General features: G+C 40.9%; 1 protein-coding gene and 1 long non-coding RNA gene across 2 annotated transcripts; both read right to left on the bottom strand.

The window, feature by feature from the left end:
- Nucleotides 1-6,827: 6,827 nt before the first annotated feature.
- On the bottom strand, nucleotides 6,828-9,404 carry LOC310987298 (myoD family inhibitor domain-containing protein-like; the record flags this gene model as incomplete). Its single annotated transcript, XM_083973496.1, has 3 exons — nucleotides 6,828-7,099; nucleotides 9,241-9,329; nucleotides 9,400-9,404. 3 exons carry the CDS (start codon nucleotides 9,402-9,404, stop codon nucleotides 6,828-6,830), a joined length of 366 nt encoding a protein of 121 aa, XP_083829622.1.
- Nucleotides 9,405-9,409: 5 nt separating this feature from the next.
- Nucleotides 9,410-10,963, bottom strand: LOC310987129. Its single transcript, XR_014595442.1, has 3 exons — nucleotides 10,774-10,963; nucleotides 10,268-10,357; nucleotides 9,410-9,462 (listed from the first exon to the last, which is right to left on the bottom strand). It is a non-coding gene; the product is annotated as an uncharacterized lncRNA (long non-coding RNA).
- Between the last annotated feature and the right edge of the window lie 2,867 nt (nucleotides 10,964-13,830).

Below are 13,830 nucleotides of genomic sequence, written 5' to 3'. Positions count from 1 at the left end.
GCTTTCCCAGGCAAGAAAACAATTCAACAGATGAGTTACTCAACAAACACATGGCGCATGCTCCGCTGCGACAGCACAGACCATTTTTCGCTGTGTGAGTTTGTATGTGTCTGGTGAAAGGAAATGTAAATGGTCATGTGAAAAAGAATTTCCCTAGAGGGACAATAAATGTCTTAAGTCTAAAGTCTACCCCAGTTGTCGTTTTACCTACAGTATAGGAATTTACACCCTAGATTAGTTAGTAAACACGGTTGTACGTGGGTCATCCTAGTGTCCTTCCTCTGCCCCCAGGTTTGTTGTAGTCAGTACACAATGACTCCACTAATGGAGTTAACAGGATTACTCCAAGGTTTTACTACAACTACTTCAAAGACGACGTTACTACTTATTACAAGGAGAATACTAATCATAGCAAATTTCCACCACAACTCCCCCCTTTTTATCATTTATGATCAGGGTGGTGTTTAGCTCAGTTGGTAGAGCACCCGCCCCATGTGTTGAGGCTATAGTCCTCACTGCAAGCGGCTGCCCCGGTTCGAATCCCGCGTCGAGTGGCCTTATCCTGCATGTCATTCCCCCCTCTCTGCCTCCCATTTCCTATCTCTCTCAACTGTCCTATCAACAATAAAAGGCATGAAAGGCCAAAAAATATATACTTAAAAAAATGATGAATCCACTACAGATGTAATCAATTTCTTCGCACATGGTACTGTATACACAGCACAGTACTAGCATCAATATGACCATTATGCTTATGATTGGTGTAATAGGACTTTACAACCTAGATCAGTTTAAACAAAGTTGTACGTGGGTGATCCTAGTGTCCTTCCTCTGCCCCCAGGTTTATTGTAGTCAGTACACAAATGACTCCACTAATGGAGTTAACAGGATTGCTACAAGGTTTTACTACAACTACTTCAAAGACGACATTACTACTTATTACAAGGAGAATACTAATCATAGCAAATTTCTAAAAGAGGGTAATACATCATACAGTTCTTAATGAACAGGAGCATAACCTTAAACCAGCCAAGGCAAAGTGGTGCAAACTATGAGGTAATCATTCCAGTTTCAGTTTACTTTGATAATTATTCTAATTGTCTAAACAGCCAATAAACCCTCTAAATGATCAGATAATGACAGAGCTGTGTGTTCATATTGAGCTGTTCAGTATATATTTAGTCCTGACCTTTCCTATGCTTGAGTTGCTCCTCATCCTGCATTTCTTCCATGCAGAGCTTATTTAGTTTGCAGGTATCTTATATTGAGGATAAAAACGCAGCTTGCCATCAATATTTCATGCACACCCATTTTTAACCCAACCCTCATTAGCTATGTTTTGATGCATTTCACTTTATTCCCACCCCACCCCCTCCTTTCACACACCCAAACACATTAAACTTGATGGTATGCACTGGTTTAGAAACCATTCCCCTCACTTATTAAAATGAGACAATGTGTTTATGATTGCCCCCCTCTGGTGTGTCTCTCCTCCCTTTGATCCGTCCTCTCTGCGTCAGCCTCAAATGTTAGATATTCAAATCTAGTTACATTTATTTTTGTTTCCTTTACAGGAGATGGGCACATCTGACAGACTGACTATTAGGTGTTATTATTTCCCCTTTTTTTTCACTAGACGCCTCCTCGTACACTACACATAAAGCTTATTTTGATTGAGGAGGTTATAACCATTGTCATGAAGCTTTGGGAGGAAGGCGAGAATACAAATAGACAGATGCTGAATAAAAAAAAAAGTGTTGAAAGGGCTGTTTTTGAAAAGCAACTCAGGTATAAAACAAACCGCTCCTCACTGGGTCACCCTCCGCCTGTGATGCCCAGTCTTGTTATCTCTCCGACTGCCAGTCCGACAACCGTTCTGAAAAACACACAGAGGTCGGTTTTCAACCTCGAGCCTCCGTCACATGATGAGGTTGTCAGCTGAACAGGACGCTTTATTTATAAATCTCTCCATAATCACACAAATGAATCTGTCGCCTGAATGAAAGCGTGGCACACGGCAACAACACCAGAAAAGTCAAACCGTTTTAAAACCATATCAGTATTAACTGTGTAGCTTTCAGAAAACTTTGACCTCACTTTTTCTCCCCTGTCCTTTGGTCTTTTACCTATAGTTTCAATCCTTTTTAGCATCTGGACTTCATTTTCACTTTTCTGCAAAATCTGTCAGTTTGGCAGTATCCTCATTTTGTGTTTAAGATTTATATTTAATATAATCTAATTAGCAAATTGCACCTCAATTAGCCAAAAGCACACCTCACACTGAAATGTGTCGTCTTTTAACCCTAAGAACAGGATGAACCTGGGGACAGACTGAGACCTATAACAAACTTCTTGTGAGTTAGATGTGACTGTTTTCTGCCCCCTCTTTAAGGAGAAAGTATCTGGTAATGCAACACTAATCATGATTACTATGGTGCGAGGTTATGAACATGAGTTGTTCAGTCTCTTACGCTTGAAATTTACAGTTGATCAGGTTTATAGGAGACTTCAACACTTGAGGCTTACCAGTGTTTTCTAGTTTGTTGTTGTTGTGAATGTCTTTTTATTTATAACTGTGATTACACTCAAAATAAGTTGAAATTAATATATTACAGAATCCTATCTTATAAAATGTCAATTATGTGGAAGATTTCAATTGTATGAATGTAAATTTCCCCCTAGGACCGTCCAACAAAAAAAGAAAATGAAACATGCCCTATTAATATCAAAATTTACATTTATAATATAATATATAACATGAAAATAAAACACCCTCAGTGTCAGAAAAAAAAGCCAAAATGGCTCCTACAGTACAGCCGTGATGGAGAGTACATGACTGCACAAACAAAATGATTTAGAATAAAGTGATGACCTACAGTATGAGATGTATCCCACACAATAATGCAGCAATAATGTCTGTTAATATCAGAAATCATCGGGTATGGTGCAAATATTTTCTTGTGTATTTGTTCATCAGTTGCAGTTGGTTTTGGATACTCAAATTTGTTTTTGAAATAATCTTTTTTCTTTTCTGCATTTTCTCTTTTTGTTATATTATTTTACTTCAGTTATGTCTATAACTATTAACATTTTGGTTATTTTCCCTACTTATCGTTTCATTAATTTGGTATATAAAAAAAGTTAGAGTAAAGTTAGAGTAATAATCATTTCTTTGCTTTACCCAACACCTCACAGTGAGGGTCACAGCATTTTGCTTGTAAAATAACTTATGAACACAATAACCAATTCATCTTCTATTGCCCGGTTTATAAATGAATAGAACATTCCTGAAAAAAGAAACATTTGCCTCCCATCAAATGAAAAAAGACTACTTACTTGGTACTTGGCGTCCAGTGAATCATTAATAATTTACCTTTGATTTCAAATCAGAAATCAAAGGTAAATGATTGTGTCCGGCCATAAATCCATTTACAGCTGTGTAGGAATGTGAATGTGCTCTGACAGTATCAGCTGTTTGTGAGGTATAGACATCAGCTGTGGGTAAAGGGTAGAACAAATTGAGGGGGACAAGTGGAACAAACCTGAGTGTTTATTTGTTGGTGTATGCTCTCCATGCTCTAAATTAGACATCACCGCCGTTTCTTGTCACCGGCAGCATCCAAATGCGTTGTGGGCAAAAGAGATACTTAAATTCGATTTACTCGCTCTAACGTGATTTAAATGAGCCTCTTGGCTCGTCCGGACAGATTGACAGCGTTGTCTTTATCGCCGCTTTGTTTTATTTTTGGCTGTTTACTCTGCCTCTCTGCTGTCATCTGGCATGATGACTTTAAAGGAGCCTCCTTCAATCTTCCAAGATCTGGAGAGAATGAGCCTCCTTTTATGTTCTAAGTGCTTTATATGACGAATATGAAAAGAGATTCAAGAGAGAGATGACAAGTTTTGTGTCGCCCCGCTCCTCAGCTGCAAAGAGCTGCGCGGGGAGAAGTCAAACCTGCAATCTTATAACATGAGAACCTGAAATAACACGAGCAGAGAGGTGGAGCCCTCTGGTTCAGGGTCTCGCTGGGTCAAAGTCATTTGATTCGACGTAACGTACAAACAGAAGGCATTTCTGTAGAGCAAGGCCTGAATCTTAAGTGTACTGCAGCTCGTACACGCTTCAGTCTGGATCTTGTATGTTGTTTATGCTTCTTTACGAAAAAAAAAGACCATTTGGTTTTGCTGCAGTGAGCTTCAACAACACTAGAGCATCATTCAGTCCCAAGCTGGCTTCGTTTTAATTCACCCTGTCAATCAAAGGTTATTTATTTATTTATTTTAAAGACAGAACAAATCACCTTGATAAATGTCTTTAAATATTTCAAAAGGTCCTTGAATCTGTTTTCCAAAAAATCACCTCAGATGCATGTGTTCCTTCCTCTTGTCAGTTTAGGTGGACAGTCAACAAAATAGCCAATCTATGCAACAGAGTAGGCGTATTGTGTTTTTTATTCAACACATTCCTCTTCCTTGGGAAATGCAGACCATGCGCCTACATTACCCACAATGCAATTTGACCACTGGCAGTTCATCAGATTTTTAAATGTGTTCTGCCAGTAGCCAATGTGACCTCAACCTGCTGCCACTGAAGCAGAGATTATAACACTGTAGAAAAGAAACTCTGATTCTCTCCTCTGATTGGCTGATTGTTTTCTGAGTGGTCCAAGAAAAATACAGCAGATTTCAGTAAAACTCTTAGAGAAACCAAATCCTGCAAGGTTGCATTGTGGGTAGAGGTTGGCGCACAGTAGCTTGAGGCATGGCTGAGAGCATGCTTCGTTGTGACATCACAAAGTTGCAGAAGTCCTGACAGCTCATTCCAAGGCTCAGTCTCTGAATACAGACTGTGTGCACTACGTTCACAGTATTGATATAGTACTGAGGCCTGCTCTATAATCTTAAAATCATGAAGATCTCACTTTACAACATGAGACCTTTAACTATGTGGGTTAAAGTCAGTAAATAATCATTATTTTAGCAACAAATGGTGTACAAATTAGGGCTGGGTTTATTTCACCTCTCATCCAAATGGCTTCTTCAGTTCTAAAGACGAGTGTGGGAAACTCATGTATAGATATAAAGGTATATAAAATATAGGTATATACAGCGGGGAAAATAAGTATTGAACGCGTCAACATTTTTCTCAGAAAATATATTTCTAATAGAGCTATTGACATGAAATTTTCACCAGATGTCGGCATCAACCCAAGTAATGCACACATACAAAGAAATCCGAACATTAATGTCCATAAATTAAGTTATGTGTAATAAAGTGAAATGACACAGGGAATAAGTATTGAACACATGAAGAAAAGGAGGGGCAAAAAGGTATGGAAAGCCAAGAAAACAGCTGGAGTTTGTCAGTATTTAGAATGTAATCCTGTCTCCTATCAGTGCAAAGTAATATCTGCTGGTTTAGTCCTGATTGATGCCTTTTAAAAAGGTTTCTCACCACCAAGGTGTCCGACAATAAGAATTGCATGGTGGGCAATGGCAAAGGGCTGTCTAAGAGCTGTCTAAAGACCTACACAACCAAAGATTTCAGACAGAAGAGTCAAAACAATAATCAGAAGGGTTCCCTAACAGTCCAGGACACTGGTGGAGAGCTTCAGAAAGACCTGGGATCAGCAGGTACAGTTGTTTCAGAGAAAACAATAAGTAATGCACTCAACTGCCATGGCTTGCATGGTGTGTGAATGGAGGCCATGGTGGTTGAGTGCATTACTTATTGTTTTCTCTGAAACAACTGTACCTGCTGATCCCAGGTCTTTCTGAAGCTCTCCACCAGTGTCCTGGACTGTTAGGGAACCCTTCTGATTATTGTTTTGACTCTTCTGTCTGAAATCTTTGGTTGCATAGGTCTTTAGACAGCTCTTAGACAGCTCTTTGCCATTGCCCATCATGCAATACTTATTGTCTGACACCTTGGTGGTGAGAAACCTTTTTAAAAGGCATCAATCAGGACTAAACCAGCAGATATTACTTTGCACTGATAGGAGACAGGATTACATTCTAAATACTGACAAACTCCAGCTGTTTTCTTGGCTTTCCATACCTTTTTGCCCCTCCTTTTCTTCATGTGTTCAATACTTATTCCCTGTGTCATTTCACTTTATTACATATAACTTAATTTATGGACATTAATGTTCGGATTTCTTTGTATGTGTGCATTACTTGGGTTGATGCCGACATCTGGTGAAAATTTCATGTCAATAGCTCAATTAGAAATATGTTTTCTGAGAAAAATGTTGACGTGTTCAATACTTATTTTCCCCGCTGTACCTGATTTCCCACACTGGTCTTGAAGAAGCCTTTTGGATGAGAGGCAAAACGTCTTCAAGTTCAAGAAGTCCAGCCCTTAAAGGGACATTGTGTAACTTCTCCTGTTATCTATTCACGAAAATCGATTATTTTGTTCAGCGGCTGTCATCCGTCTGCCGTCTGCCCAATTTCACGTGAATGCAGTTGCTTGCGATATACAACTGCAACGCTAGATGGGAGTAATTCCTACACAATGTACCTTTAACTTTCAGCACTTAACGAATATAAAACTGAAATATCTCTAAATGAATCAATATTGAATCGAATCGAATCAGGAACTTGTGAATCGGAATCGAATCAATTCAGTAAATCAGTAGCGATACCAAGCCCTAAACTAGAAATTGTGAAAGATTGGCTATCTGTTCTGATCACATCATGGAGGGTCACAACGAGGTGATGCCCGGGCACTAGCTCCGTCATTGTACCAAGGATTCCCACGATGGTCTGACCCCACGTCTCCAAATTGAGTCCTCGGGGGGCCAGGCGGTCCAGCTTTCCTTCCCTTAGCTGCGATGGCAGATCTCGCAGCACTCCAGACAGAACTCGAGACACTCGGTGGGCTCGCAGCAGGACTCGAACAGGACCGAGTGGCAGTGGGCGTGGCAGTTGAACTCCTCCACGGGCGCATCCTGGACGGTGGAGCAGCAGCGGGCGCAGGCGTGGCAGCAGGAGGAGCACAGGGCGTGGAGGCAGGAGGAGCAGGCCTCCAGCAGACCCAGGAGCAGCACCGAGCACTGACACGACAGACAGGCCAGCAGCAGGTGAAAGCAGGCGTCTGTGAACACAACAACACATCAGACGCAGTGATTCAGCTGCCGGTGTTGAATCTGAGGGGTCAGGGAAAAAAAGCTGTCGTTTGCTCTAAAAGCCTGTCAGACTCCATCACAGAATGAGGATTAACAACTCTATTAACCCCAAATTAATCTCTCCCGTGTTTGTTTGTTGTGCCAACGAGAACTTAAAAGAGAAGCTACTCTGCTGCGGTGATCAAGTGTGATTGTGTTTACTTAATCACAGAGGTTCGTTCAGTCCTCCAGGGAAAATAAAGAAGGCCACCGGGGCTGCCGGTGATGAACAACAACCAGGAGGAAGCTGTCACCAGATAATTGCTCTCCTACCCAAATTAGGCGCAGATGAAATTGCATGCATTAACCTCGCCGGCGTGTTTCTGTGCGTCTGTGGCGAACCCAACCATTGTGTTATTACTCGGCTACCGGTTTTTCATCCTGGCGAGGACCAAGGTAGTCGACGAGCTCATGCAAATGGAGCTGTTTTATCCTGTTTACTCACGGAAGTAAATGAAAAGGAGATGGCAGAATTCCCCGGGGAGTGAGGTTCAGCATTTTCCTGCTTTAACTGCTAGAATTATACACCCCCCGCACACAATATATGCTAATGTCTGCGCGTTTAGATGAAGAAGGAGCATTATCTGTGGCTACCGCATTGATTTAATGCATCACTTCATAGAGATTACATGAATACAGTGATAAACAAAGAGTGGCCCAACACACTCTTTGATAAAACTGGAAGAAAGTGCAGCATTGGAAAACTTTGTCGAGCTCCTTTATCCGTATAGAAAGATTGATGACAGAACAATCATGTTCTTCAGAATCTTGTCTGCTCGCTCAGGGTCAACAACAAATTAAATTTATTAAGTTATGGAAACTGTAATTTATCATTTGAACTGAATTTACTCAAATAATCAAACGCGTACAAACACGGCCCCTGAGTGTTCTATGTGCTGCAACTGCTCACAAATGAATCAGTGCCATGCTCAGTTATTTAAATTATCACGTTGGATTTCATTGCAAAGTTTCACCCCCTTAAATTCCAAAAGTACATTGGAAGGATGTGATCCAGCTCTAGATAAATGATTGACTGGAGATAATTAGGTGACTGATTAAGAAACCTGACAATTAGACCAGCTGTTCAATCCTTAATCTTGAACCTTTTTGCTAAACTTCTGGTCTCCTTTCTGCTCCTTGTGGCAGAATTGGGGGAAAGATGTCTTTTTAAATAGGAACTATAAAGGATTTTAACCTATGATACATTTTTACTTTAAAGCAGAAGTAAGCAGAATGTTTGTGTTAATATAAGTCTTAAATAGTTATATCTTCCGACGGCAATCATTTACATAGAGTGTTTGGTCTGAAGCACGGGTCTGTCAGTCACTCTGCTCTGCTGTAAGCCGAGGAGAAAACTTTCCTTATCCTACAACCTTTATCCGATGAGGAGAGAGAACGGCATAAAGGGGCGGTCCTCTCTGTGTGCAGCCAAGGGATGCGCGTGAATGTGGTGACGTAGGTGATGTAGGGACGAGGGCGGGGACTGCTAACTCCATCGGCTGACAAGAAGTTAGCCAAAACCACCGGATCGCTTACTTGCTGCTTTAAATAAACAGCTTTGGAGTAATTGTGGTGGTTAAATAAATGATTTCTAATTTCTAACTTTCTCTTGTTTATGACAGATAAGACTACACAAATATACAACACGTATATGATAAATAACGTTATCCATCGCTCCATGGATTGCTTTCTCACCGGCTTCATTAAAAACAAATCCACATCGCCGGGATGGAGGGTTAGCAACACGGAGGAAAAGTAACCAGACTTGCATAGTTCCCCTTTAAAATTGTGCAGTTGTTTTTTAATTGTTTAATTTAATTTAAATGAGAAAACACTAAAAAATCAACCCTCATCTGTGTACATCAGTTCAATTTCTCAACCTCTGCTACCATGCTGCCACTTGACTTCACAGCCAATGACATTACACCATTGCTCAACCAATCAATCATCCCAAAGCTCAGTCAACCAATCTGCACTGCCACCCTACAATTAATCCAGGGAACCATGATAAAACTGAGGAAGGAAATATAATGTAATGATATATTTAAAAAAAAAATTGTATTGTACCTACCACTTGCTGTAGCTGCTGGTTGGCGTGAGTCGGCCACACTGCTCCTGCTCCTCTTCCTCTTCTTGCTGCTGCTCCTCCTGCTGCTGTGACTGTCCACCGACAAGACGGAGCCCTGCACTTGGCCTTGGCTCGGGGGAGGAGGGTCCAGGACCGCGTGGCCACATTGTGGGCAGGTGGGCTTCATCTGCCCTGCTGCCCCTTGGGAGGCAGGCAGAGGCTGGGCTGGGCACACACACACATGGAAGAGGTGATGATCACAGAACAGGAGGTGTGGAGGCTGCTTAGTGGAAATACTGAGTGAGCCTGAAACAAATACACACTCTGATCCAACTTTGAAAGTTAGAGAGCACACGTGACAGTGAAACCTTATAGCTAGGGTTTTATCATTTTCTTTGCCTGCAGATTTTGAGCATTGAAAATCTCTGAGCATGTTCATATAGATTTGGGAAAATGTAACATATATTTATGAACACACACAACGTATGAACAGTTAAGATGAAATTATCTCAAAAAGACATAAAGTTAAACATAAAACACTCTTTTTTAAAGCAATATCAGTGTATTATTTTGTGTCAGTAAGGACTCTGCTGTTCCCTTGATGAGGTTGGATAACCAACTTGGCAATTCAGACAATTCTCCCCCTGGACAGAAGTCCATGGTGAATATGCACTGATTTGTTTTTTGAAATTTGATTAATTGCAGTTTAGTCTGAGTCCCACATTAGGTCATTCTGTGGCCCTGTCTTGTTTGGGAAGGCTGAGGACTGATTTCTTACTGCTAAAGTTTTGAACATATTCCATTTGTTATGTGATATTCACAGAAACACAAAGCCAAATAGTCACTTTGAAAAGATATTTTCATAAATTCATATGTGGTGTGGTAGAATTTACTAAATGAGCTGGTGAAAGCTTAAGTGGTCACATTTCCTCTCTCATCTTCACTTTTAACAGGGCTGATTTGTTTTTCTGTTCCATCTTTCATCATGTTGTTGCTCACTGTATTGTTGTTGTTGGGGGTTTCCACTTACAGCTGATGAACTCATTGGGGATGGTATTTCCTCTGCTAACGGGATCACGTGATGAAGGGATTTCCTGTGGCGATTTTAAAGGCGCACCACCTTCAATCAAGACACATCAAAATAAAGTTTTATCAGCAGCCTCACTAACAAAAGATTTGTCTAGAAAGCTATGCTTTTTATTTAAAGTTTCATATATGCATTTTTTTTTTTTTTTGCAAATTGATTGATCCGCATAAATCTGTGCATCTTTGCAGAGTGATCCTCGCTCTCATATACAGTACCTCTATAAGTTGGGTCATGGAATTTCAATTTCCCATGATGATTTCATGATCCCATGATCCCTTGCTGGTGTTTCTGTGGTTTTCCCACTTTTCTTAGTATAAACTTTACAAAGAAAACACTGCATTGCTTTAGTAAACTGTAGTAGTACAAAGTATTGTCCCTGTTTATTAAAGTTTTAAAAAATAGCAAAAGTAGCAATGTTTACAGGAATCAGTCAGATCATTGGGACTAACCTTTAGTCGGGTTGCTCTGCTCTTCCTCCTCGTCCACAGGTAAACGGTCTCCAGGTAACATGTCTGATACTCATGACTGCTCAGGATCCCTGCTGCACTCTGTTCACCCAGTCACCTTCTTCATCATCCTGCTTGTGTCCACACCAAGAGGTCAGGAAACCTCCAACTACACCCAACATGCCGGCCTGAGTCATCGCTCAGCAGACTATGAGCTGTTAATGTGTCTATGTGTGTGTGTGTGTGTGTGTTGTTTGCAGAACTGAACAACACTCCCCCCTCCCAGCAGATCTGTGGGTGTGTGTCCGCCCTGAACATGCTGATCACAGAACAGCCGGGGCCCGGTTGTGTGACTCCAGGTTGCCTTCTCTGTTCTGCTTTTAGTCACCTAACACAATGGAGACACATACCCCACCAGTGTGTTAGCTGAATGCTGCATGTATGCAAGCTCTCACGCCCTCTTATCCTCGCACACACGGATGCCCGCACACTCACACAACCATGAAACACTAACGATGTCGTACACTAGAACACAAACAGAAAAATATCTGTTACATAATGCATATTTATTTATAAGTGGCAACATTTCAAATACATGAAGAACAGAATCATTTTTGTATGCCGTTATAAACAACTCATTATTATATCCCTGATATCTTTTAACTATTCATACTCATTGTCTGATCTGTATGTTAAACAATATTGTTGATGTTTGTTTCCCATGACTCCTTGCAGCCAATGGTTTATCTACTGTTATATGATAAAGTCAGGACAGCACATTAACTCTTTATTATGAAATATCAACATGGCAATATTACATGTTCTTTCAAACCATATCTATAGATAAAGGTGGTGTAATTGCATCACTTATGCAAAAACAAACAGAAAATTCACTTATTTCACAAAAGAAAAGATCAAAGGTAGCAAATCCCCTAGCTGATATTTCCATCTTTGGTTGAAATCACCTCTATGAGACCTGCAGCTGTTCACCACTCTCTGAGATTGACCTACATCTTTATCCCAGATTCCAGATCTGGTCTTTGGCTCGGTTGGGCCATTCCAAGACTCATTATTTCTTTCTTCTGAGCTGTTTGTTGGTGGATTTACTGGAATGTTTTGGGACATTGTCATGTTACATGGTCCATCCCTGCTTCAGTTTAAATTTTTGGACGGATGGTCTCACATTGTGCTGATACAATGAAGAATTCATAGTGGATATGATGGTCAGCTGGTCAGGTCCTGAAGGGGCAAAGTGATCCCCATGCTTCACAGCTGGTTTGAGGTTCCTTTGCTCAAAGTCTGTCTTTGGTTTATTCCAAACATGTCCTCTCCTATTGTGTCTTAATAATTCATCTGCAGGCTCTTCTTGTCTGTTTGACTAGCTGGTCTCTGGCAGCCCGGAAGTGTTTTCTCCTCGCTCCCCTCCTGGTGCATCTCCTGTGACTGCAGCTTCCTGTAGGTCCCGCAACACATTTTAGGATTCTTGTTGACTTCTTGAAGCATCTTGTGCTCTGCTCTTGGGCTGAACTTGCAAGGGTGTGGTCTGCCCTGGTCATGTTGGAGGTTGTTTTAAATGTTCTCTACTTGTCGACTGTCTTGAGACTTGCTCACATCCCTTCCCAGTCTCATATTCATCTTTCTAAAAGCCTCAGAGAGCTCTTTGGATCTCACCATGGAGATAGATAGGCCCTACTAAATGCCAGTTTTGTGAATAAGACAAGCTCCTCCAAAATGCAACAATGTAACATTTCCACCTGATGTGGTGCCCTTAAATATAGGCATTTAAAGGTGTACAGAAAAGAAAAATGAATTTTATTCCACTCTGGGTCATATAATTAGTGTAATAACTCATCTATCAGACGATGTAGCCCAAACTTTGTGCAAAATTATATTTTCGAGTAAATCCGGAATGAAAGTAAGGTATTTTTTTCGCATTGGATAATGCAGGCGCACAAATTATGCGTCACGCTGCTCACGATTCATCAGCCACTGATATTGGATCCGTCATCAGTCAATCAAACGTCTGAGACACACACACACACACACACACCGAGCTCGGTCCCGCCCCAAACATTGAATATCTCGCCCGCTCAATAACGACCAATCAAATTCGTTTTCCTTACTCAGGTAAACTCGTACGGCAACTCGTGGAAACCCGTAGAAGGAGGCGCCACAAACAGGACAAACGGCCATTTCTGAACACATTTAAGTGATCATGAATATCGAGGTGTTGCAATAATGTAACCTTTATCTGTGAATATATATAATTTGGGATTTAATATCTATATCTATCTATCTATTCTGATCGAAGGTTTCAGGCCTTAAATTTTGTTTTTATGCGATTCAGTTTTTATTTCAACCTCCATGATAAAACCACTAATAAGTAATTAAATGCAGTGAGTGATGTTCAGTGTTTATCTGGGTGTGTTATTTTCCCACAGATGAGGACTTTTTGAGGAGACGGAACACGTTTGGCGACAGCAGCATCATCACGGATGGGGCTGTTGACTAAGTGCTGTCAAAAGTGCTGCGTTGAAAAACATGTTGACTCGCCCGCCTCACGGTGAGTATATGGCACATCAAAGCAACACATAAGTGAAGCCGTTGAAGTTGTCTAGCACCATGCTAACTTTCAGTCAGTAAACACGCTGCATGGAGAGACAATCAGAGGGGAATGTCATCTAATGGGCTGACAGCGAATCAAAGGAAGCCCTGAGAGGCAACAGCAAACCTAAAACGAACTCGTTATCAGCAAAGACAATTACTGACATTAGTCAAAACACGGAGCTGAGAAATCTGAGGCCTTTTGTTCTTTTTTTATTTGGTTGTGAAGTCTACGGCAGCGGCTTCTCTTCACCGTGCTCATCAGTGGAGGAGACGACGTGATGCAGTCGGGACTGTTCGTCCATGAATTTTTATTATTAATTGAATATTTTACCCGTTGATGTAGTAAATTAAACAGGAGAATAAACCAGAAGCTCATCTCAGTGGTCGCCAAGAGACAAAACAACCATGAATATTAACAAAAACGGTGTAAAAAATGAATAGTTTAGAAAAACA

Source organism: Trachurus trachurus (assembly GCF_905171665.1).
Source record: "Trachurus trachurus genome assembly, chromosome: 6".
Lineage (NCBI taxonomy): Eukaryota > Metazoa > Chordata > Actinopteri > Carangiformes > Carangidae > Trachurus > Trachurus trachurus.
Note: the sequence above shows the minus strand (reverse complement) of the source record. Positions and strands in the feature narration are given on the sequence as shown.